This window comes from Pelophylax lessonae (assembly GCF_965119305.1).
Source record: "Pelophylax lessonae genome assembly, chromosome: 11".
In the NCBI taxonomy this organism is placed as follows: domain Eukaryota; kingdom Metazoa; phylum Chordata; class Amphibia; order Anura; family Ranidae; genus Pelophylax; species Pelophylax lessonae.
This window is the reverse complement of record NC_138778.1, coordinates 160,189,536-160,214,259: the sequence shown is the minus strand read 5'-3', so window position 1 is coordinate 160,214,259 and position 24,724 is coordinate 160,189,536. Positions and strand designations below refer to the sequence as shown.

Below are 24,724 nucleotides of genomic sequence, written 5' to 3'. Positions count from 1 at the left end.
ATTATGTCTAAAAAGGGATTACTGTACTATGTCAACTTCAATTTAATATCAATTCTGTATCAAAGCCTAAGCAGGAGAAGGCAGAGATGCTTCCTCCTGGGCCTCTGCCCACACGCCACTTCCACCCGGGATACTAAGGACTGCAGGACTGCCGTCAGCAGTCACTGCAACCATGGGAAGCTGGGGTTCAGAGGGACCTGCCACCTCCATGAGGGGGTCAGTGGGGGGGGGGTGACCCTGAGGCTCCAAAAAGGAAAGGAAGACCTTGCAGTATATATAGTTCCCCGTTTATATGTGCGGGCACAGGAAGAGGAAACTGAGGAAGAGAAGGAGCTTTGGCATACCCACGAGGCTTCAGTTGTTAGAAGCATTCACAAAAACCGCAAATGTGGCATTGTCCGACTGAATCCGCACCGGGAGCCCCCGGAACTGCTCCGCCCAATGATCCAGGCAAAGCATGAACGCTCGAAGTTCCAAGATATTGATGGGCAATCTGGACTCATCCAACAGTCCTAGGTCGAGGTCAGCCCCAGGACCCCTCCCCACCCAGACAAGCTGGCATCTGCTGTGACCACTGTTCAGTACAAGGGGAGAAAGCACTTGCCTTGTAGCAAGGTTGGGGCGTGCAGCCACCAGACCAGAGAACTCTTTGTAGCCTGACTCGGACAAATCACATTGTCTAGCGACTTGGGACACTTATTCCATTTGACCAGAATCTCTTTTTGAAGGAGTCTCGTGTAGAACTATGCAAACGGAGCTACCACGAAGGTTGACACCATCAGGCCCAACACCCATATACACACAAACCTAGTCACATTGGGGTTAATTTACTAAAACTGGAGTACAAAATCTGATGCAGCTCTGCATAAAAACTGATCAGCTTCCCGGTTTTATTGTCAAAGCTAAATTGAACAAGCTGAAGTTTGAAGCCGATTGGCTGCCATGTACAGATGCACCAGATTTTGCACGCTCGCTCTCACTCATTGTGTTTAGAAACTTATCCCATAAAGAAGATTAAGAGTCCAGCTAAATATACTGCTTCAAACGAAGGCTGTTCTCTCATCAGTATTTATACAGATGGGCTTGGTCACTAAATGCCCCACTGTCAACACTTCCTGGGTCACACATACTTTCCAATACAGGGGCACTTCTGTCATTGACCGCAGCGGTCTTCTTTAGCCTTGCTCCTTTGCAGATGTCATTTAGAAGAGCCCCTCGTCCCCGCTGCTCATCACGGTTCAGTTTAGGAGGCTCAATATTAGCCTGAGGACAAAAAATCAGTAAATGGTGAAATAATCAGATATGGAAGACCAATCAGTAAGCAACCATGTGAAAAAAAAAAACAAAAAAAAAAGAAACAAACAACACTCAGCTGTTTTATGAATACTGGAAATGTGTTTACTGTCCAGTACAACCAGCCAGACTTATGCTGGCCATATATGTACAGAATTTCTGCCGAAACTGGTCAATTTTGAAAAGATCATTCGACATTCGTGCCGTTAGTGGACCCAACTTCAGCAACAATTTCAAACGTGGGCCTGGCTGATGTCGATGGACCAGAAACGAAAACCTTTACAGCTTCTAATAAAGTGTAAATGTATATTATATAATGGAAACAAAAAGAATATTCTGTCTTGTATAATTTATATAGCTTTTTATTGCCAAAAAACAATCATGGAAACGATCATGTAAATTCGTTTATTCTGTCAGTTAGTGGCCGAAAAATGATTGTTCATTCTGCTAACGGTCAAAATTCTGTATGTGTATGGCCAGCATTGAAGTGGTTGTAAATCTCATACATAAAATATGAACAAAGCCTGTCTCTAAAGTGTGTACTTGTCTCAACTGAGAGCACCAAGTGCCATTTCTGTCTGCTGCTTTGTTCCTCTGCTATCTGTATTCTGACACTTCTGAAAAAAACCAAGAGAAAAGGTGAAGGGAGGGAGCTCCATCATAGCCTGTGATTGACAGCCTCAGCTCTGTTCCTGTGTGCCGTGTGAAGGGAGGCGTGTCCCTTTCCCCCAATCAGCTCTCAGAGCTCTCCAGTTTGCAATTTTAGCTCCCCACCAACTTTTGTTCTGACAGCTCAAAAAAGCTTTATACATTTTGGATTTTGAACTGATGTAGAGAGGACTGCAGGTAAACAGGTACAACTTATGCAGGAGGCTTTGTTTCATCTCTGTGTATCACCTGAGGCCAGTCACTTCACCGGGTACATTTAAGGCCCCTTTCACACAGTCGGACCGTTCAGACCCGCCTGTCCGTTTTTTTGCGGATCAGAACGGTCCCCCCATGCATCCCTATGGGGCATCGGATGTCAGCGGAGACATGTCCACTGACATCCGATCCGTCAAATCTGGATGGATGGAAACCCTATTTTCCATCCGTCCAGCGGATCGGATGAGAACGGCCCGACGGTCAGTTCCCATCCGATTTCCCCCATAGAGATGCATAGGGAACTGACAGCTGTGTCTCCGCACACAGCGCGGAGACAGAGCTGTCATCCTCCTGCTCAGCAGGGTATTGGCGGATCGATCCCCCGCTGAGAAAAACTGAGTCCGTCCAACAGACTCAGTGTGTGAAAGAGCCCTAAGGGTTTACAACCACTTTAATGATCCCAGCACAGGTTTAAACTGGATGCTGGAATAGGACTGCTTGCTCTAAGCATTCATGACACTTAGCTCTTTTTTCTATCTATTTTTCTACTATTTACTGTGAGATAATTCAAGTTTAACAAACTAATCCTGAGAACTACTAGTTCCAGCATGACAACCACTTAAAAACTAGATTAGATCTATACTTGATTTATACTGGTTCATGAACTCATGCATGTGATATCATGATCAGTCAGGAAGCAAGGTGTGGAAACACAGAAATGGACTAACACTGGAGGAGAGCCAAGCACTTATCTGCAGAAGGCAACACCCCCTGACAAATCATGCCTCACTTTCTGTACATAATGTGAACTGAATAACTATACCAGTAATTCATCCTCAGATTACCACATCACGAAGAGAGCAAATATATCAGTATAAGAAAGCTCCTGCAGTCAGGGTACAATACAATGCAGCTAGAATCTCCCATTTCCTGACAGGAAGTGACGAAATCCTCCCCAGTGGGGACACAGATAGCTTGGCAGGGGCTTTAACCCTCCCCTGATCATTTAAAGTGAAATGCAAATATTTTAAATGGAGTCAAGCTTGAAGACCGTCTACATTAAACTGGACATATTTGCATACATATTGGGAAAAACAAACTGGAAACAGAGTATAGATTCCCTGTAATATAACCTTACCTGTGCAAAAGTTGGGGGAGGGGGAGGCCCCGGAGGAGGTGGCGGAGGAGGAGGGATGGGCATTTTTCTGCTGGTAAACGCTACTCCCTCCAAGCTCCCAGAACCAGCCCCTACAAAAGGGGTGGGAACCACTTAATTGCTGTAATGAGAAAAACAAAAGAAAAGTATTATCACTCTCAGCATCACAAACTAAGCAGCAACAAAATATTACTATACTGTTACTATTATTACTATATTAATATTTATTACTGGTACTTATATAGCACCATCGATGTACACAGAGCTGTTACATATATATTGTACATTTACATCAGTTCCTAACCCTCAGGGAGCTTACAATCTAAGGTCCCCAACTCCGTTTTCATACATACGCATACTGGGGCCAATTTAGAAAGGAGACAATTAACATACCAGCATGTCTTTGGAGTGTGGGAGGAAACCGGAGTAGCCAGAGAAAACCCACGCAGGCACAGGGAGAACATGCAAACTCTGTACATAATCCTATACACTCACCGGCCACTTTATTAGTTACACCTGTTCAATTGCTAGGTAACCCAAATTGATAATCAGCCAATCACATGGCAACAACTCAATGCATTTAGGCATCTAGACGTGGTGAAGAGGATTTGCTGAAGTTCAAACCAAACATCAGAATGGGGAAGAAAGGGGATTTACATGACGGAACGTGGCATGGTTGTTGGTGCCAGACAGGTTGGTCTGAGCATTTCAAAAACTGCTGCAGAACCGCTACAGCACAACCATCTCTCGGGTTTACAGAGAATGATCTGAAAGAGAAAATATCCAGTGAGCGGCAGTTGTGTGGACAAAAATGCCTTGTGGATGTCAGAGGAGAATTGGTAGATGATAGAAAGGCAACAGTAACTCAAATAAATCGCTTGTTACAGCCAAGATATGCAGAATACCATATCTGCTGAACGCACAACACATCAAACCCTGAAGCAGATGGGCTACAGCAGCAGAAGACCACACCGAGTGCCACTCCTGTCAAATAAGAATAGGAAACTGAGGCTACAATTCGCACAGGCTCACCAAAATTGGACAACAGAAGAATGGAAAAAAGTTGCCTGGTCTGATGAGTCTTGATTGCAGCTGAGACATTCAGATGGCAGGCTGAGAATTTGGCGTAAGCAACATGAAAGCATGGATCCATCCTGCCTTGTATCAATGGTTCGGGCTGGTGGTGTAATGGTTTTCGGATATTTTCTTGGCACACTTTGGGCCCCTTAGAAGTAATTGAGCATTGTTTAAACTAGTGATTGACCGATTAGCAGCCATTTTATTTATGGAAACCCATGAGTTTTGGGTTTCCAGTACATCGGCCAAGCCAATAATTTGGAATCGGCCCCTGAGGCTACCGATATTTCGGGAAAGTGCTTGTACCGGAGTGGTGCCTGAAGCTAGAGGCATCCCCCTGGTACTGGCGTCCATAGCCGAAGGTCGGCTATCTTGTAATGACAACTGATGCGGCTGAGAAGCTGCTCGGCTGTCATTACAAGGAGCAGGAGGAGAGGTTTCCACCCCCCCCCTTCCGCGGCTTACCGGGTCTCCCATCCCACCAGGAGACCCAGGCAACCAGCCTGCACGGCTGCTGAAGACCCGATCAAAGCCAGATTTGGCTCTGATCGGGTCTCCATGTAAAAACCCGGAAGTGATGTCATGACATCACTTCCGGGTACTGGCGCCAGGTTAAAAAAAATGACAGCATTCAAAACCGCCAAACTTGGTGTTTTGAATTCTTTTATGTTCAGAGGAGGGGTTTGGGGTCTTTTAGACCCCCAGATCCCTCCACAGGAGTACCTATCAAGTGATAAAAATTTAAAAAAAAAAGTTTTTTATATGTACGAAAATAATCGCCAATATCGGCCGATATTGATATGCAATGGGCAAAATATCGGTATCGGCAACGAAAAACCGATATCGGTCAATCACTAGTTTAAACTCCACGGCCTACCCGGTATTGTTGGTGACCATGTCCAACCCCCTTTAGGACTACAGTGTCCCCATCTTCTGATGGCTCCATCCAGCAGGATAATGCACCATGTCACAAAGCTCAAATCATCTCACCACTGGTTTCTTGAACACAATGAGTTCACTGTACTCCAATGGCCTCAACAGTCACCAAATCTCAATCCAATAGAGCACCTTTGGGATATGGTGGAACGGGAGATTTGCATCATGGATGTGCAGCTGACTAATCTGCAGCTACGGCGTGATGCTATCATGTCACTATGGACCAAAATATCCAACACCTTGTGGAACCTATGCCATGAAGAATTAAGGCAGTTCTGAAAGCAAAAGGGGGTACAATCCAGTACTTAGCAAGGTGTACCTAATAAAAGTGGCAAGTGAGTGTATGAGAATTACTGAAAACTATTCACTGCAACATACCAGTACAGATGCAATATACTACTTTGCGGGATGGGTGTTCGGTGCCAAAGAGAATGGAAAAATAAAAATTGTGCTCCAGAACATGTCTGATATCTAAACTATCGGGCAGCAGAACTGTCGTAGGCAAAACTAAGCCGTGCATAGAGATTCTAGAGCAGAAAATATAAGGTTTGCCAGAAGTTGTAAATAAAATAGATAAATGACACAAGAGTGACACTACTGTACTCCTCTAAATTACCATATAAAAAAGTCGAAAAAAGGTCCATCAAAGTCGATAATAATCTTAGTGTAGTGTCAAAGAAACAAACTAGCAGGTTACAAATGTAACACACTTGGGAACATTGCCTATTCTGAATGGCAATGCCTGATTTACAGTGCTGTAAAAAAATTAATTTGCACCTTCCCGATTATTTTTTTGCATATTTGTCACAATTAAATAATTCAGATCAAACCAATTTTAATGTTGCACAGAGATAACCAAAGTAAATACAAAATGCAGTTTTTAAATGATTTCAATTAAGGGAAAAAAGCTGTTCAGCCTGACCCCCATGTGAAAGTATTTGCCCACCCTTGCTAAATTATGAATGAATGAACTGTGATTAACCAAATTTTTAGGAAAGCAGAGTTAAAATTTCACTTGCCCGATTAGACTTGGTTTACACTGGGACAGCTTTAAAGTCGTCCGACTTTGAACTAGGGATGCACCGATCCGATATTCGGATATCGGCGCCGATATGGCTATTATAGCTGGATCGGTAACATTGACCGATCCACTGGCCGATCCGGTTTTTGCTTGGTAACGGCTCAGCCATCCCTTACTAGGTGCAGTAGTAGTATGGGATGGGAGCCGCTACTTCCTGTATAGGTCTGGCTCACAGGCGGAGTGATATCAGATGCACTCCGCCTGTGAATGGAGGAGCCGTACACATGAAGCAGCAGCTTTGCTCTGTACTGCAGCCGCTTGCTTTGTGTGTAGCTCCGGATCGGTTCCGGTATTGGCGATTTCGCAACGCCAGATATCGGTATCGGGTCCAAAAAAGTCGGATCGTTACATCCCTACTTTGAAGCAGCCTCGCACAGCTTGACTTTAGCGCAGCTTGCCAACGACTTCTGTAATAGAAGTCAATGCAAACTGCTCTGAAGTCCCCCCACCCCCAAGTAGTGCAGGAACCTTTTTTTAAGTTGCCTGACAAGTCACCCCAGTGTGAACTGAAACTTAAAGCGGAGTTCCAGCCTAACCGCACACTCACCTGTCCCACGGTCCAGCGATGCGCCGTCTTCTCCCTCTCTGCTCTGCGGCGCCGGCATCACTGATGTGGGCACCCAGCTGTGACAGTTTCCGGCTTCACAGCCGGGTACGCACTGCGCATGCGCGAGTTGCACTATGTGTCATGATTGGCTGGCAATCTTCTGGGACCTCTGACATGTCCCAGAAGATTGCAGGGAGGGAGGGAGAGAGGAGAAGTTCCGCTCAGGGCGCCGCGGCGCTCCGAGCGAAGTGGGAGCGGGTACCTGTCAAAACTAGGTACCTGCTCCATCCCCCCCCCCCCCCCAAAAAAAATGACATGCCAAACATGTCAGGGGGTTATGACTATTTAAAGCGGAAGTTCCACTTTAACTGCCAACGCTGTTGAAATCAAGAGCAGGAGAGAAGAAAAGCAATTGGCATGTATCAGGCTGAAAAGGGTTACAAAGCCATTTCTAAGGCTTTGGGACGCCAGCGAACCACGGTGAAAGACATTTTTAACAAATGGAGAAAACTTGGAACAGTGGTGGACCTTCCTAGAAGTGGCTGGCTTACTAAAATTACTCCAAGAGCACAACAACTCATCCAGGAGGTCCTAATGGAACCCAGAACACCATCTAAAGAACTGCAGGTTGCCTCAGTTAGGGTCAGTGTTGAAGATTCAACAATAAGAAATAGACTGGGAAAAAATAGCTTCCATGGGACAGTTCCAAGGCGAAGGCTACTGCGGAACAAAAAAGAATACACAGTCTTTTGGGCAAAGAAGAGGAGAGACCAAAGGGTTAATGCCACAAACTTATAATGCTCCTCCCCCACAGCAAAGCGGAGAAAACGCTAGTGACTGGCACATACAGAGGCGATAAAATCCGACACAGGGATGTCTCCACCGGTCAAATGGATTCCATTCTGAACTTCTGTAACCGCACAAAGCAGTTGAGCGCCTTGAGGTCCAGAATTGGACACACTTTGCCTTCCTTCCTTCCTGGGGACTGTGAACAGGTTTGAGTAAAAACTCTGAAAACGTTCTGAAGTCGGAACTCCCCTTGAAGGAACAGGTCTTATACTGCCCCAAACAGACCCTGTAAGCGGTCTAGGGACAGGCGCAAGTTGGAAGGAAAAAACCTTGCCAGGGGACAAGAGCGAAACTTGATCTTGTAGCCGGACCAAATTACTTCATGGACCCAACTTGTCTTGCACCAGGGAAGTCCACGGATCTGGAGAACAGCGAAGACATCCCCCCATCCCCGATACGGGCGAGGGCGCACCTTCATGTTGAAGGAGTCTTGTCCATTGGTCTGGAGAAGCCCAATCTTGGCTTGCCAGACCAGGTTCCTTTGGAATTTCCTGAAGAAGCCCTGAAAGGCTTCGAGCCCTTGTCAGTCTACCCCGAGGGACGAAAAAATGTCTTCTGAGCTGAGAAGGAAGGCCCACGTCTGCAACAAGGTTCCTTTACCTTAGTAGCCTGCAGAAAAGTACTCTTTCCCCGTGAGACCTTTAATGATGCCATCCACGGTAGCTCCAAACTGGCGATCTCCTTGGAAAGGAAGATCAGTCAAGGCCTTTTTTGAAGTCTGATCCACAGATCAGCACTTGAGCCAAAAGACACGCCGAATGACCACTGCCAAAACAGAGGCGAGCAATCAGGGGAGCTGCATCCAAAGATGCATCACAGATAAACTGCAGCCTCTGAACCAGCTGGTCCGCCAGCTCGGCAAAGGCAGGGGGGAGCTGTGCCCCCTCCAGGTCACGGTGTAAGAGCTTAGCCCACACGGTCAGAGTTTGGGACACTAGAGCAACATTGAATACCGGCCTCATTGCCGAACCAGCCAGAATGTACATATTGCAGGCCACATCCTCCGCCTTCCGGTCAGCCGTATCCTTAAAGGCCGGGGACTCTTCAACCGGAATCATGGTTGCCTTGTTTAATCTGGAAACTGGAGGGTCCACCACCAGTGGCACAGTCCATTTCTTAAGAAGGGACTACTCAAAGGGGGTAACGCCTAGTAAAGCGCTTAGAAACCCCACAGGGACGCTTTGGTCGTCCCCATTCTTCAGCGACAATTCTGTCAAAATAGGCAGAAAAAGGAAACACCTTTGCTGCTCTGGATGGCTTGTGAGTGCCATAGGGTACCTGCGCCTCCGTTGCAGCTTCAGCTGCGTCCTCCATCTTTACGGTCTCACGCACAGATACAATCAGTGCATCCACCAGTGCCTTTTTGTGCGTGGTCGCAGACGTGGAGGAATCATCCTATCAGAGGATTCCAGGAGTGTGGTTGCAGACCCAGCAGGGTGACCCACGTCTGTCCAGATTCAGGATCTGAGGAGACCGATGAAGCAGGGGAAGACTGGGGGCGCTTTTTGCTAGCCAGTCGCCCGAAAGCCACCTCCAGATACACAAGAGACTCCAGGACTGCCGTCAGTGCATGGATGAATGGTTGGGACCCAGAGGGACCTGCAGCCTCAGAGAGGGTATCAGGTGGGGAAATTTGCGCCAAAGACTCCATGATTCAGCAGGGGGGCCCCACAAAAGGTGTAAAACACTGCTAAGGGACAACCCCCACCACACTGGCAGCACCACCCAGTTGCCAGGCACAAAGCGATCCTCAGCAGAGAGGGAGAGGAACCCCCCAGACTCACTATCATCAGAGCACCTGCAGAACCCACCAGGATAATCTGCACTTCACGTGCGGCGATCTGGAGGAAGTAAAATGATCCAGGAGTCCGCACCAGGGGATGAGGAGGGACTCCCACCGCCAAAACTGCCACCCACAGGGCCCCACCGTCATGGCTGCTGCTATTTTTAATGGCAAACCACAGCAAAATGGCTGCCGGACTACGCAAACATGGCTGCCATATATAGAAATACACAGGCTACAACAGAATGGCAGCACCATGAGGCATATAGGGACCTAGGAGGGAGACCAGGCTTCAATGACATTTCCAGGCAGGATGGGGGGCCCTGGCAGGAGCCCCCACAGTCGATCCTTTGATCGCCAGTGGTGCACCCCCCTGGCCCCCTCGCTAGCAAGCGCCCTGCCCCTTCCCCAGGAACAGTTGCCAGAACACCCAAACAGCCCCAGCTTATGTGGAGGGGAAGGGGGGGGTAGGGGTGAGGGACTCGGCAAGGGGGGTTGCCTGTGGGAAGGAGGGGAACCCGGAGGTCGAACCATCTCAAGGAGGGGGGGGGGGGAGAGGGACAGCTACTCGCCATACCAGGAACCAGGCGGGCAGAGCTCCAGACAGAACCCCTCCCTATCAAAAAGGAGGAACGCTGCGACTCGCGCCAAGACCCGGTTGTATGCAACCCCACGAGGCATTTAAATCGCAGGCCAGCCCCCATCCAGTGGGGCTATGTCATGGCCAAGCTGGCCAGACTGGGGTGACCACTGGATCTAGATTATTCAGCCTGTCGCCAAGTCCCGCAATTCATTCTCAGTAGATCTCACAGGAAAAAATCAGGGAGAAAACAATTTTCTACCTAAAGAAAAAATTGCCAGGACCAAAGATCCCAGCAAGGAACTAGGTCCTTACTCCTGATTAGGCAGAAAAAAAAAAAACTGAGTGGCTATAGCAGAGAGAGGGAGTATAGCCCCCTCGGACTGCCCATGGGTGTAGCCAGAATTATTTTTGCCTAGTGTCCTACTCCTGTAGGGGACAGTATAACCCAATGGTTATGAATATCAGGGGCTGTGTTTGCCAATGAACGAAAGAGAAATTCAAATTAGTTTGATGATCTGAATCATTTAAGTGTGACAAATATGCAAAGAAATTAACAAATCAGGAAGGAGGCAAATCCTTTTTTACAGCACTGTACATGTTTGTGTTGAAATCACAGAAACTCAGATTTAGTGCCATTCGTTTTGAAAGGCAATCCCAACACACTCAACCATGTCCCCAACGCAACACAACCTACAGATATGATCAATCTGTGTGCTGGAAAAAAAAAAAAAAAAAAACGCAATCGGCTGGCCATAAACGTTGCAAATTGTGTCTAGTTCCTGCTCAACTGCCTCGATCAGCAGGCAGGAGGCCCTGTCAACACCAAGATATCAGCATTAACCCCCGGTACCATTTTTTTCTGTAGGCGGCCGGCTTTCTCATGGATCCGTTCTGCGCAGCTGGAACGGTTTCCGAAGCAGCGGGAGGGGACATCGCCTCCCGCTGCTCTCCAGTGTTTCTAGGGGCTTACCATTTCTGTAAGCCCCTAGAAACAATCAAATGGTGCAGCTGGCTGCTCCCATAGGGGTTAAAAGAGTTAACACTCTTTGATCCACTCTATGGCCTTGGAGTGATGTCACTTTCGGTCCAGGCGGGACGAAAGATCTTTTGCTTTTAAAGATAAAGAAGAGATTTGGGGTCTTTTTGACTCGAGATCGCTCCATAAAGAGGACCTATCTAGTGTAATGTGCATTATTTTTTTTTTTAGGGCTCATTCATATCATACATGTTTGAAAACTGATGGAAAAACTGCACAGATGTTACTTGCAGAGACATCAGTTTCCACGTGAGTTTTTACAGCCTGTTCACATACGTGCAGGCCGGCCGCAGTGCGATTTGAGAAAAAAAAAAAAAAAAGTCCTGCCTTGGTTCACATATTTGCAATGAGGGTAACGCAGTGAATCCTGTACTTTTCACACACCGCACTGAAACCGCACAACATTCAATCGATCTGCTACGGGTGTCCATGTTTAATAAACGACACCCCAAAGCAGCTTAAAAAACTGAGCTAGTTTTAGTACAACTTTCAGTACTAATACTTGTGCAAATGCTTAGTATTAGCACTGATACTGGTATCGATGCAACACAAGTATTTGTGTGGCCAACTTTGTTGCAATGCATATGGTAAGGCACAAAAAATATATGAATCAGGACTGAATTTTTACTACATTTTTTTCTTTTTCTTAAAATAAAGCACAGAACAACGTTTGTCAAATCAGATCAGTATAGGTCAAATGTTTTACAATGACTTTCAGTAAAGAATATAAACAAGTGGAAGGGTTATGAGCAAATAAAGTGATAAACTATAAAAATGGGCAGGAATAGAAGCCTCACCTTAAATACACAGCCGCAAGATCTGGATCATGGCCTGAAAGCAGAGAACAAATGTAAGAACCAGAAGAGACAGTGACAGATTGAAATAAAGGCAGCGACTCATATACAGTTCAGCAGAGCATTGAATAGGTGCATTTGTTTACAACATCACAAGCAGTTGGGGCTGAATCAAAAATAAATCACTAATCTATATGTTAAAATAAACTAGTAATGTTTTCCTAGTACTGCCATTCTATGGTATGTTGTCAATGTTCCCAATGCACAAAGATTAAATTGGGCCTGTTTAATATCACACATCATATTTATCAGTAAAGCAAATGCCATTATTACCAAATCAGTTATTTTTAGCAAAAAAGTGGGCTATTAATAAAATAAGCTGCTTATGAGCCCCTCTTGTGTGAACTAAAGCCTAGGTAACATGGTCCCTGGCTACCAGGAGTACTATAAGCATTTTATATTAATGATTAGTATTTATGAAAAAGAATCAGATTTTTGTTTCCTGCAAAAATCTAAATACCCAGATAAAATACATTTAACCACTTTAAGACCAGAAGGATTTGCCCCCTTAATGACCAGGCCCTATTTTGCGATTCGGCACTGCGTTCTTTTAACGGAAAATTGCGCGGTCGTGCGATGCTGTACCCAAATACAATTGATGTCCTTTTTTCCCACAAATAGAGCTTTCTTTTGGTGGTATTTTTCACATTCTGCTATATGACATTTTTCAAAATAAATAAAAAAAAAGTAAAAAAAAAAAAAAAAAAAAAATCAAAAATTTTACATTTTAGGCCAATTTGTTTTCTGCTACATTTTTTTTTTTTTTTTTTTACCAAAAATAACGCAATAAGCATATTTTGATTGGTTTGCGCAAAAGCGTCTACTAACTACAGGAAAGATTTATGTCATTTTTTATTGTTTTTTTTTTTCTTTTGTTTTTTTTTTTTTTTTTTTTACTAGTAATGGCGGCGATCTGCGTTTTTTTTGCGGGACTGCGACATTGCGGCAATCAGATCGGACCCCTAACTGACATTTTTGACACTTTTGGGGGTACCAGTGACATTACTACAGTAATCAGTGCTAAAAATATGCACTGTTACTGTAATAATGACACTGACAGGGAAGGGGTTAACCTTTTGGGTGATCAAGGGGTTAAATGTAAGCCTAGGAGAGTGGCTTCTAAAATGACCAGAGAGACTTGTGATCCTATATAGAAGGATCACATGGGCTCTATGGTCATTGCAGGGAGAAGAACGGTTTACAACAGCCGACTGCTCTTCTCTCTCAGCAGGGAGCGATTGCGGGTGTCAGGCGGCAATCGGAGCCACCTGACACAAGCTTCGGCTTCCCCGCTGCCGAGTGTGGGCGCACGCTCGCCCCCCTAGTTTCCCGCGCACGACCGACATACCCCTATGTCGGTTTGCGCAGGAGAGCCACACTGCCGCAGTAAATATGCGGCGGGTGGTCGGGAAGTGGTTAAAGGAGCCCTTTTACCTGCTAAAGGATATAGGTTTATTCATACAGTTCTGCTAAACAGCACAGCTTTGTCTGATAAAGTGGAAATTTACCCATAGCAACTTGATAAAAAATAATGCTCTTTAGCAAAGAACATACTTTCATCATTAATAATTATGCTAACAAAATGATTGTGTGCAGTAAATCCCCTGCAGCATTGCTCCCGTTTCTTCTTTCTGGAGGCTGCCATTTTTCTGAAGCCCAGAGCCTCTGAGCAGCAATAAAGGCCTGTAAACATAAGTAAAATTTAGTCCGACGAACGTTCTGCTGATTTTCAGATCGTTAGTATAGTGCTTTCGACAGTCCATCACGAATTTTCTGATGACAAAAACTGAATGTGCAGGCTATAATATTTTTTATCGTACGTGAACACAACGTCCGATTTTCATTTAATTAGTACAGTTTTCGTCTGAAAAAGTCATAAGAGCAAGACTACGCATGCTCAGACACAAAAGAACACATACAAAACAATTCAACACATTACATCACTTCTGAAGTTGTATTATGGTATTCTCGTACAAGAATTTTCGTATGAAAAGTAACCTCTACTTTCGATATGAGACTAGCATGCAACAAAAAATGGACGAGTTCCATAATCTGATCTTGTGTATGAGGCTTTAGTCTTTAGGCTATCAGCAGATCGGCATCTGGTGGCTCCGATTTTCAGCACAAGGCCAAAAATGTAGAGCAACTGAGCACATGCAGAGCGAGAGTGTATTACTGGACTTTAAACAGCATAGACACTTATTTTTTAATGTTTTACATAATCTGACAATGAGAGGCCCTGTCACTATGAATATATAAAAATGTGACACAGGATCCACATTTAGGGTTGATGCAAAGTTACACACTATTGTTTCTGAGCAGGGAAAACTGAGTTTGGCTTTTTCCAGGCTCTGTAGTACTGGATGGGAACTTTTAATCCTGTGTCCAGGTTTTACCAGATGCCTGCAACCTGTCCGAGTACACAGGTGTGAAGGGTCATTATATACTCAGGTCTGAGGATAGCTTAGAGTTCCCAGCTGGAGACTGATCCCAGAGTAGGTGACAGAGGGTCTCACCAAGGGGCCAGAGGTGCCCCAGCCAAGAGACAGAAGGTCTCACCGAGGGATCAGAGGTGCCCGAGCCAGAGGCCAAGAGAGAGAGGGGTCTCACTGAGGGGTCAGAGGAGCCCTTAGCCAGAACAGAAGCCAGGAGACAGAGGGTTTCACCAAGGGGTCAGAGGAGCACCAAGCCAGAAGCCAAGAGACAGAGGGTTTCACCAAGGGGTCAGAGGAGCACCAAGCTAGAAGCCAAGAGTCAGAGGGTCTCACCGAGGGGTCAGAGGAGCCCCAGCTAGCAGCCAGGAGGTCTCGTTCCTGAAGTCAGGATGTCTCCTATTGGGGTGTCAGGAGAACCCCAATCTATAGGCCAGGGGCGGGCTTGTGCAGCAGGGCGCTGCAACCAAGTTCTAAGAGAGCCAAAGTGATCCAGGAGAGCTGGACAACACAGTCAGAGACTGGTAAGAGGAGCAGTAGTGCTGCCCAACAAGGGAGACCGATGGCTCCGCATTTTTATGGTTTGGATTTTGTGTGGAAGAAACCTCTGCACGTAAACTTTCCGTTTACTTAATAGAAGTGGGCTGCCATGACCTAAAATACGGTTTTGGACTGGCGCAACCGATTGTAAAACGCACCTACCACTTGAGTTTGAAGTGGTTGTTGTAAAGGCTGAATTTTATGAAGGAAGGTAAAAAACCTGTGTGCTGCTCCCCCCAAAGCCCCCCCCAATATATTAACCTTGGCCCCCTCTTAGTCCAGCGATGTGCACAAGAGCTTCGGTTGTCCAGGAACTCCCTCTCCTCATTGACTAAGACAGCAGTGGGAGCCATTGGCTCCTACTGCTGTCAATCATAGTCAGGGAGCCATTGAGGAGAGAGCGGGGGTGGGGCCAAGCCATAGCACTGTGTGTCTTATGAACGCATAGGGCAGGGCAGGGCTAGACAGCAAACACGCACCAGTGCCCCCCATAGTAAGTGGCTTGTTACTGGGGGCACTAAGCAAGCAGAAGGAGCCAGGAGCACTGGCGGAGGACCCAAGAAGAGGAGGATTGGGGCTGCTCTGTGCTAAACCATTGCACAGAGCAGGTAGGTATAGCATGTTTAATATATCTATGTATCATTTTTTTTTTTTTTTTTTTAAACCTGAACCTTTTTCCCACTTTAAATCACCCCAATGTCACAATAGCTTCACCTGCAAAAGGGGCCAGCCTGAAGTGATCAGAACTTAATTTTCTGACTTAAGTTCTAATTTAAAGAAACGTTCCCCTTTCGTAACATGTTACACCTATACTCAAGTTATGCCATGTTATGATTGGACCGGCCCCCGCACCTCCCTGATCCACGTTGTGACAGCCAGCGGGGTTCTTCTCCCTCCCCATTAGCTGTCACTGATTGGCAGGGCTATGTTCATTGAAAACTACAAGGTCCAGCAGCCTTTGTGGCTGTCGGCTTGTAGTATTCAATGAACTACCACGGCGCTGTGGGGAGTCGTGGTAATTAATTTATGCTTCTTATCAGATTGTATCTGCTTGCCCGTAGGGATGTACGTGGAAGCAGATACACAGGAGACCTGCATGGCACCAGCGATCTGCTAATCGCTAGTGCAATGCTTTACAGGCTCCAATAAATAAAATCTACTTTTTTTTACCTGCAAAAAAAAAAAAATATAGGCATTTAATCTTTTTTTCTAAAAAGTGGACTTCTCCTTTAAGGCAAGAGGCCTGATTTTTCTCTGCTGCAGTTAAAGTGTAACTAAAGGCAATCTTTTTTTTTTTTTTCATTTTTGATAGTGTAGCAGTAGAGTAGTTGAATAGCGTTATAACACCTGTCAGTTGGTTTTTACCATCTGTGTCCCATTGGTGAGATTTCCCTTTACTTCCTGTCCCATAGAAACCACTCCAAAGTGAAGGTATCTCAGGGTGTCACCAGAACTAGTGTCCCCATTGGAAAATTTCCCCCTAGAATACTGTTTTATGGACAACCCAAAATTTGGGATTGTTTTTTACTTTCACTTTTGATAATAATGGTAAACAGGACAACAGAGAGGGTAAATCTCCCTTACGGAGGCCCAGACAGCAACAACTGACAAGAATTCGAATCCCTCCCCACTCTATCCAAAAAAAAAAAAAAAAAAAGGTTTTGCCCTAAATTACACTTTAAGCAGGCATTTACAAGCCTTGTCCCTCCCTAGCCTGTGACTGGACAGTTAAGAGCCAGTTCACACTGGGGCGACCTGGTTGCCTGACAGGTCGCCGTAGGTCGCCTGCCATAGAGAAGCTGTGGACCCGTTCTAATAGGAGCGACACAAGTCGCTCCGACTTAGAAAAAGGGTCCTGTACTACTTTGGGGCAACCTGGAGTGACCTGCATTGACTTCAATGATATGAAGTCCGTGCCGGCCGCTCCGAGGTTGCGGTGCGAGCTGCGCACCGCGACTTCACAGGTCGCCCGGCAAAGTCGGCTCGCCCCAGTGTGAACGGGGTCTTAAAGCGCTATTAACCCAAAAACGTAATATGCCGTATTGCAGCTTACCAATTCTTAAATGTGAGCTTTTTGGCCATACTTGTCTTGTGGGTCACAAGAGTGCACCCAGAACATGCATTAATGAATACAGAGCTGCATTAAGGAGAAGTTCACCTTTTTAAAAATATAATAGATGCACATTTTTTGTGAGTTAAAAAAAAAAAAAAAAAAACGGAATTTTTGTAAAATCTTACCTGTAAAATTCCTTTCTATGAGTCCTCCGACAGTCGCCGCCTCTTCATATTCGTCACAATGGGGACGTCCCAAAGCAGTGCAAACATGAGGGGTGGGAAACGCAGCCGCGCCCAAGGCAACGCAGTCTCCACATCAGAGAAAGGAACCTTACCAAAGGAAGGAAACCAGCTGGGAAGCATGAAAAAAACTTGCTCAACAGGAGCAACAACCCAGGAAAAACAAATAACCTAGGGATAAAAAACATATCCCAACAGCCAAGGGTCCAAAACAAAGGACCCTAAGGAACCGCCGCACTAAGAACCTTGCGGCCAAAGGAAGCATCTGCCGATGCCTGAACATCCACCTTGTAGAATTTTGTGAATGTGTAACGGTCGACCAAGTCGCCGCCTTACACACCTGGGCCACAGAAGCCCGATGATGACAGGCCCAAGACGTACTCAGAGATCTGGTAGAGTGCGCCTTCACAGGCATAGGAGGAACTTTCCCCTTCAAAGCATAGGCCTGTTCAACAGTCTGTCTGATCCATTTGGCGATGGTAGAAGCCGACGCCGCCATGCCCTTCCGAGGTCCCTCAGGAAGGACAAACAAAGAATCCGACTTGCGAAAAGATTCAGTCGCTTTCAGGTAAACCCTAAGCGCCCGAACAACATCCAAGGAATGCAAATCCACCTCCTTCGGATGGTTAGGCTTCGCGCAGAGCAAAGGCAAGACAATGTCCTCATTGAGGTGAAATTCCGAGATCCTCTTCGGAAGAAAAGGGTTAGGTCGCAAGACCACCTTATCCAAGTGAATGACCAGATACGGAGACCTGCAGGACAAAGCTGCCAGCTCCGACACTCTGCGAGCCGAAGTGATCGCCACCAAAAAGGCGACCTTCTTGGACAACATGGACAAAGCGATCTTCCTGATCTGTTCGAAAGGAGCACGTTGCAACACGGACAGAACAAGGTTCAAGTCCCAAGGAGGCAGAGGTTCCCTCCTAGGAGGGACCAAGTGCCGCACCCCCTGAACAAAAGTGCTAACCAAGAGGTTAGATGCCACAGGAAGTTGAAAAAGAACGGCCAGCGCAGAAATCTGACCCTTGATCTTAGCCAGCACGATGAAGGAAGGACAACACCCTAGACACCGAGTATGTGCGAGGGGAATACCCCCTGGACTCACACCAGGCAAAATAGGCCTTCCAAGTACGGTAATAGACCTTCCCAGAGGAAGACTTCCTCGCGTTGATCAAAGTGTGAATGACCTCAGGGGAGAGACCCCTATCCCTCAGGACCTCGGTTTCAACAGCCAGGCCGTCAAAGACAGCGACTGTAAAGCAGGATGGAATATCGGTCCTTGAGACAGGAGATCTTCTCACAGAGGCAGACGCCATGGAGCGTCGACCGCCAGATTCACGAGGTCTGCGTAGCAGGACCGGCGAGGCCAGTCCGACGCCACAAGAATCACCGTGTGCGGTTCCGAGGTCAACCTGCGAAGGAACCTGGACAGCAGTTGAATCGGTGGAAACGCATACATCAGTCGATACCGATGCCACGGAGCTACCAACGTGTCTTCCCGAGGATCGCGCGTCCTTGCCACGAACCTTTCCACCTTGGTGTTCAGACGAGACGCGAACAGGTCTACCTCCGGAAGACCCCACTTCGCGCACAACATCTGGAAAACATCCGGGTGGAGGGACCATTCCCCCTGGACCAGGGATTGGCGACTCAGATAATCCGCCTGCCAGTTCTCCACCCCCGGAATGTGAACCGCCGATATCGCCGGGACGTGTGTCTCGGCCCAAGACAGAATGTCGGCCACCTCCCGAGCCGCTCGGGCACTCCTGGGGCCCCCTTGGTGGTGGATGTAGGCCACCGCCGTGGCATTGTCCGTCTGCACCCGAACCGGACGGCCCTGCAGCCTGTCCGTCCAACGTCGAAGGCAGAGATTTATCGCTCGCAATTCCAGAATGTTGATCGGAAGGGAGGATTCCTCCTCCGACCAAGTTCCCTGGGCGGACAGAACGCCCAGAACACCACCCCAGCCCGACAGGCTGGCATCCGTGGTGACCACCGTCCATGAAAGAGGACAAAAAGACTTGCCCCCCGACACCGCCGGGGACTGGAGCCACCACAGAAGATCCCTTCTGGTGCGATGACTCAACGAAATCTGGAGATCCAGAGATTGCGGGCGCCCGTCCCACCTGGACAGGATCTCCGCTTGGAGACCCCGCGTGTGAAACTGGGCGAAGGGAATCGCCTCGAAGGTCGAGACCATCAATCCCAGACATCGCATGCACGTTCAGAGGGACGCGCACGGAACGTCCCTGAGGGACCTGACCTCCTCCTGAAGAGTCCTGAGTTTGTCGTCCGGTAGGAAGACCTTCGCCTGGACCGAGTCCAGAATCATTCCCAGGTAGGGAAGACGAACCGACGGACACAGCGTCGATTTTGGAAAATTTATTGTCCAACCAAACTCCTGCAGAGTCTGCATCGTGACGGACAGGTCCTTCACCAGACCCTGGCTGGTCGCAGACCGAACTAGAATGTCGTCCAGATACCCCAGGACAGAGATGCCCTGGGTTCTCAACAAGGCCAGAACCGGTGCAAGCACCTTGGTGAAAACCCGCGGAGCCGAAGCGAGACCGAAGGGTAACGCCACAAACTGATAATGATCCTCCGCAATGGCGAATCGAAGGTACCTCTGGTGACCCTCGAAAATCGGGATGTGAAGGTACGCATCCTTCAAGTCGATGGAAGCCATGAATTCCCCTGGAAATAGGGCAGCCACCACCGACCGCAGGGATTCCATGCGGAACTTGCGAACCCGCACAAAGCGGTTCAGAGCCTTTAAGTCCAGAATTGGACGCACCTTGCCCTCCTTCCTGGGCACAGTGAACAGATTGGAATAGAACCCCCGAAATCTGTCCCGATGAGGCACCGGGACCACCACTCCCTGAGCCCGCAGGTCCCGCACCGCCAGGTGCAGATCCCGCAAACGCTCCAGAGACAGTTGAAGATTTGAGGGAAAAAATCTGCTCTCCGGCCGAGAGAGAAACTCGATCTTGTAACCAGACCAAACGATTTCCTTAACCCACCTGTCCCGAACACGGGCCAGCCAGGGTTGAAGAAAACCGAGCAAGCGTCCCCCCACCCCAGAACTGGGTGGGGGGGCGCCCCTTCAGGCCACATCGTTATGGGCAGCGGCTCCGGACTGGCCGGACTTCTGCTTACCTGTCCACGGCTTCTTTTGGGAGCCTTGACCTTTGAAAGGCTTGCCCTTATAGTGCGACCGAAAGGCACGAAAGGACCCCTGAGAGGGCCGAAAAGAAGCCTGCTTCTTACCAGTAGCAGCCTTAGCCTTGTGGAATTGGGGCAAGAGCATGCTCTTACCACCCGTGATCCCCTTTATCAGTGTATCCAAGGAATCGCCAAAAAGGCGAGATCCATTATAGGGTAGATTAGCTAAGGTTTTGCGCGAAGATTGGTCCACAGACCAACACTTCAGCCAAATCAGGCGGCGAGACAACACCACCACACTGTGTACACGTGCAGCCAACGGTACTATATCCAAGTCCGCATCACACAAATACATGACACCCTGATGGATTTGATCCACCATATCCAGAGTCGCCGGTGGGGCAGTCAGCCACCAGGACGCGCCGAAGCACCTGCGTCCAATTCGCGACAGCCTGAGCTGCCATAAGTGAAGCAAAAATAGCTTTTAGCATAGAACCGGTAACCGAATAAGTATGACGGGCAAGAGACTCCAGCCTCCTGTCCGTGGCATCCTCAGCAGGGATCGCAGTGGACTTATTCAAAACTGCCACCGCGTGATCCACCGAAGGCGGCACACACCAACGTTCATCAGTAGCGGGTGTGAAAGGATAACGCAGCTTGAACCTACTTGGTACAGCAAAAGGCTTGCGTAAATTGCGCTATTGTTCACTAACAGCGCGCTGAAAATCTTCAGTGCAAGGAAAAACCTGCGATTTCTTGCGTCTTCGCTGCGTCCCATAAGAGGCCAGGACAGCAGGAGGACATGGTTCATCCTGCAAACGCAGTGTTTGTTTGATAGAAGCAACCAAGTCATCCATGAGTGCAAGCTCTTCAGACGAGCCAGGGGGAGAATTATCAACCCCTTCAACCTTAGCCTCCACCTCAGACCCCACAAGATCCAGGGAGGAACGGGACCCCGATAAGGAGACCCCAGCCACAGCAGCCCCATCACCTTCGCCCTCTGAATCAGAGGAAATTGAAACTCTGGGCCGTTTTGTGGATTGAGCAGCCACAAGCATTTGCCCCTGAGCAGCAAGGTTAGCCACAACAGTAGCCAAATCACCCCCTGGGGGGGAAACAGCAGCCCCTTGGCCTCCCACCAGAGTGAGAGGAAATTTGCTTTCCTGAGAATCCATGCCCCCAAAAGTTTGCAGAAGAATAAAGGGTAACTGCCCCTTTAAAAGCGCAGCGAGCGCAGCCCACCGCACTCACACACCAGCACAAAGCCGACCCCCACAGGGAAAAGTACAAACTCAGGCAAGGATAACAGGGATAGAGAGGATAAAACCTGGAGAGACCACCGCTGCTGCTGCCTCGATCGGTGCGCCCAGGGAAAAGGAAGTGATGCAACACAGGGCGCTCTGTTAAAGCCTATGGAAGGCTACAGAAAAATGGCCGCCCGCAGTGCTAGCATGAGGCCGGAGCGATCGCCGCCAAAATGGCGGCGCTTGGCGCCGAAAACGCCGCTCCCCACACACAGTGAAACCCACAGTACACGTGCAGTATAATAAAACAATGGCGGACCGCAGCAGCGGTCGCCGCAAGTGTGCATAACACGATCCAATCATGCCCCGCAGCACACAGCCTGTCACACAGTAAAAAACAGCACACAGTCTGACAAACAGTGCAGCTTAGCCGCCCTCCTTGCAGCCCACAGAATGCAGCCAAGACAGATAGGGAGTCCTTTAGTGTGAACAGAGGCAGGGTTACACAGTCCCAGACTGACACCCCCCAAAACAGACAGGTCCCCACACAGATACACTTACCTCCTAAATGGCGTGGGGAACCCGCACAAGCGATCAAGCCACTGCACATGGGACAGGGAGAGTCGCAGCCAGGACGCAGGAGAACTGCGGTGCGAAACCGCATGGCGTCCAGTGAGGTAGCCACCTCACCATAGCATCCCTGCAGCGAACAGGGATGGGTCGTTCACTGTGCCAGAAAAAATACCTGACTCAACGCTCGATGGCAGGCTGGGAAGCCACTGACCCACAACCTGCGACCAGGGGGGCCAGCCCGAGACCCAGCCCGCATGATCCTCTTCATCAGAAGACCTAACTAATGCTGACAAAAGTAACAGCTAAGTAAAGAGAGAGAAAAAAACTCAAATAAAATCAAAAAAGAAGAGAAAGGCTGAGACAAAATGCCCCAGCATAGAGACATCCAGCTACTCCTGACAAGCTAGACAATGAAACTGAGGTATGGATACAGGAAGGAGGAGGGTATTGACTGAGGGGACCACCCCCTGGGGGTGGGATATGTTAAAAGCTTTAATATTGACATATTCTGTTGCCTAGCTACTCCTACGGAGAAAAGGTCAATTACCCCATTGTGACGAATATGAAGAGGCGGCGACTGTTGGAGGACGTAAGAGAAAAGTGGATTTTTTAATTTTTTTTCTTTGGATCCTGCATAGAATTGCATCCACCATTAGCAGGTGGTGGGTGCAATGTCAGGCTCCTGCAGATTCTCAGGATAGCAGTCTGCCTGTACCTCTGATATAGGTAGGCAGTATTTAGGACCAGGAAAATAAACTACGAGAGTTGGACCAGCACCCTCATAGTTTGAGAACTACAAGCCGTCAGCCGCAATGGCTGGTGGTACTTGTAGTCTATTCATTCACAGGAAACTGAATGAATGATGCCACAGTGTGAATGGAGCCTGGCACGGCCACAAGGTTTTCAAATAAAGACAGCGGGGGAGGATCACCCACCTGCAGTCACAGGGTGGGCAGGGGGATCGGGGGGGCTGATGCTGAACACGTTAGACCCTAAATGCAGATATAATATGTTCAGAAAGGTGAACTTAGCCTTTAAAATATGCCTTTTATATCTGCCTGGATTTTTTAACCTTTTTTCAGCTTTTAAATTAACCTCTATTTTAGCCTATGGGGCCATGCACAGATAGGAATTTACAGTCATAAATATTAGAAGAGGGATGTTTTTAGGCTGGAAAAAAAGAAAAAAAATCACTTGTGTGTTCCAGAGAGTTGCGTTTAAGCAGAAAAAATGCTTGACACATTTAACTGCCTGTAAACGCTTACAAACGTTAGGCGCGTTTAGCGCTTGAATGTTGATTCATTCCATTGTCCAAAATAAATATTCTGGCCAATGAAATAAATGCTCGATACGCCTAAAAGTGTGTGCAAAACACATCTTAAGAGTTTTTTCAGCTGCTTTTTTCAGCCAGGAGTTCAGTTCCTCTTTAAGATCTCATGCACACTGGGAAAATGCCCAGTGTGCATGAGATCTTAAAGAGGAACTGAACTCCGAAAGCGGTTCCCAAACAAAGTAGGCAGAGGGCAAAAGACTACTTAACCACTTGCCAACCGCCGCATGCAGATTTACTGCAGTAGGGCGGCTCGGCTGCGCATAATCACGTACATGTACGCGATTAGGTGCACGTGGTCTCGCGCCGGCAGAGTCACGCTCCCGCTGTGATTAGACAGTGGGAGGCAGACCGCAGGAGGAGCAGGCTCGATCGCCGCCAGCCTACCACGTTCTTCAGAGAAACTGACAGAAGAGCTGCAGGCGGCTCTTCTGTCCCACAGGCACACAGAGATTATGTGTTTCAGCTAAGCTGAAACACCAATCTCTGTGTGCCTGTCACAGAGCCCTCCCTCCCCCCCCCCCCCCCACAGTTAGCAAGCACATTTAGGCTCACATTTACCCCTTGATCACCCCCAGTATTAACCCCTTCCCTGCCAGTGTCATTTATACAGAAAGTGCATATTATTTAGCAATGATTACTGTATTAATGTCACTGGTCCCCAAAAATTGTCAAAAATGTCAGTTAGGGGTCTGATCTGTCCGCCACAATGTTGCAGTCCCGCTAAAAATTGCTGATTGCACCATTACTAATAAAAAAATAAAAAAAGTCCAAAAATCTATCCCATAGTTTGCCAACGCTATAACTTTAGTGCAAACAAATTAAAATACTGTTTTTGGGAATTTTTTTTACCAAAAATATGTAGCAGATAAATTGGCCTAAACTGATAAAATAAAATTTGATTTAATTTTTTTTTTTCTTGGGAATGTTATATAGCAGAAAGTAAAAACATATTGTTTTTTTCAAAACTGTCACTTTTTTTTTAATTTATAAAGCAAAATCTAAAAACGCAGGAGGTGATCAAATACCACCAAAAGAAAGCTCTATTTGTGGGAAAAAATGAATTGGTCTTCATGACACATCTTCAAC

At 47.5% G+C, this 24,724-nt stretch overlaps 1 protein-coding gene across 1 annotated transcript in view; it reads right to left on the bottom strand.

Moving 5' to 3' along the window:
• The window catches only part of WIPF2 (WAS/WASL interacting protein family member 2), a 78,005-nt gene that overhangs the window by 29,912 nt on the left and 23,369 nt on the right, over positions 1 to 24,724 (bottom strand). The window contains exons 2-4 of the mRNA XM_082271511.1: positions 12,003 to 12,036; positions 3,296 to 3,434; positions 1,131 to 1,263 (exon numbers count right to left, since the gene is read on the bottom strand). Of these exons, the coding sequence (XP_082127637.1) occupies positions 1,131 to 1,263; positions 3,296 to 3,358 (196 nt within the window). The 5' untranslated portion in view covers positions 3,359 to 3,434; positions 12,003 to 12,036. The remainder of the gene's footprint in view (positions 1 to 1,130; positions 1,264 to 3,295; positions 3,435 to 12,002; positions 12,037 to 24,724) is intronic.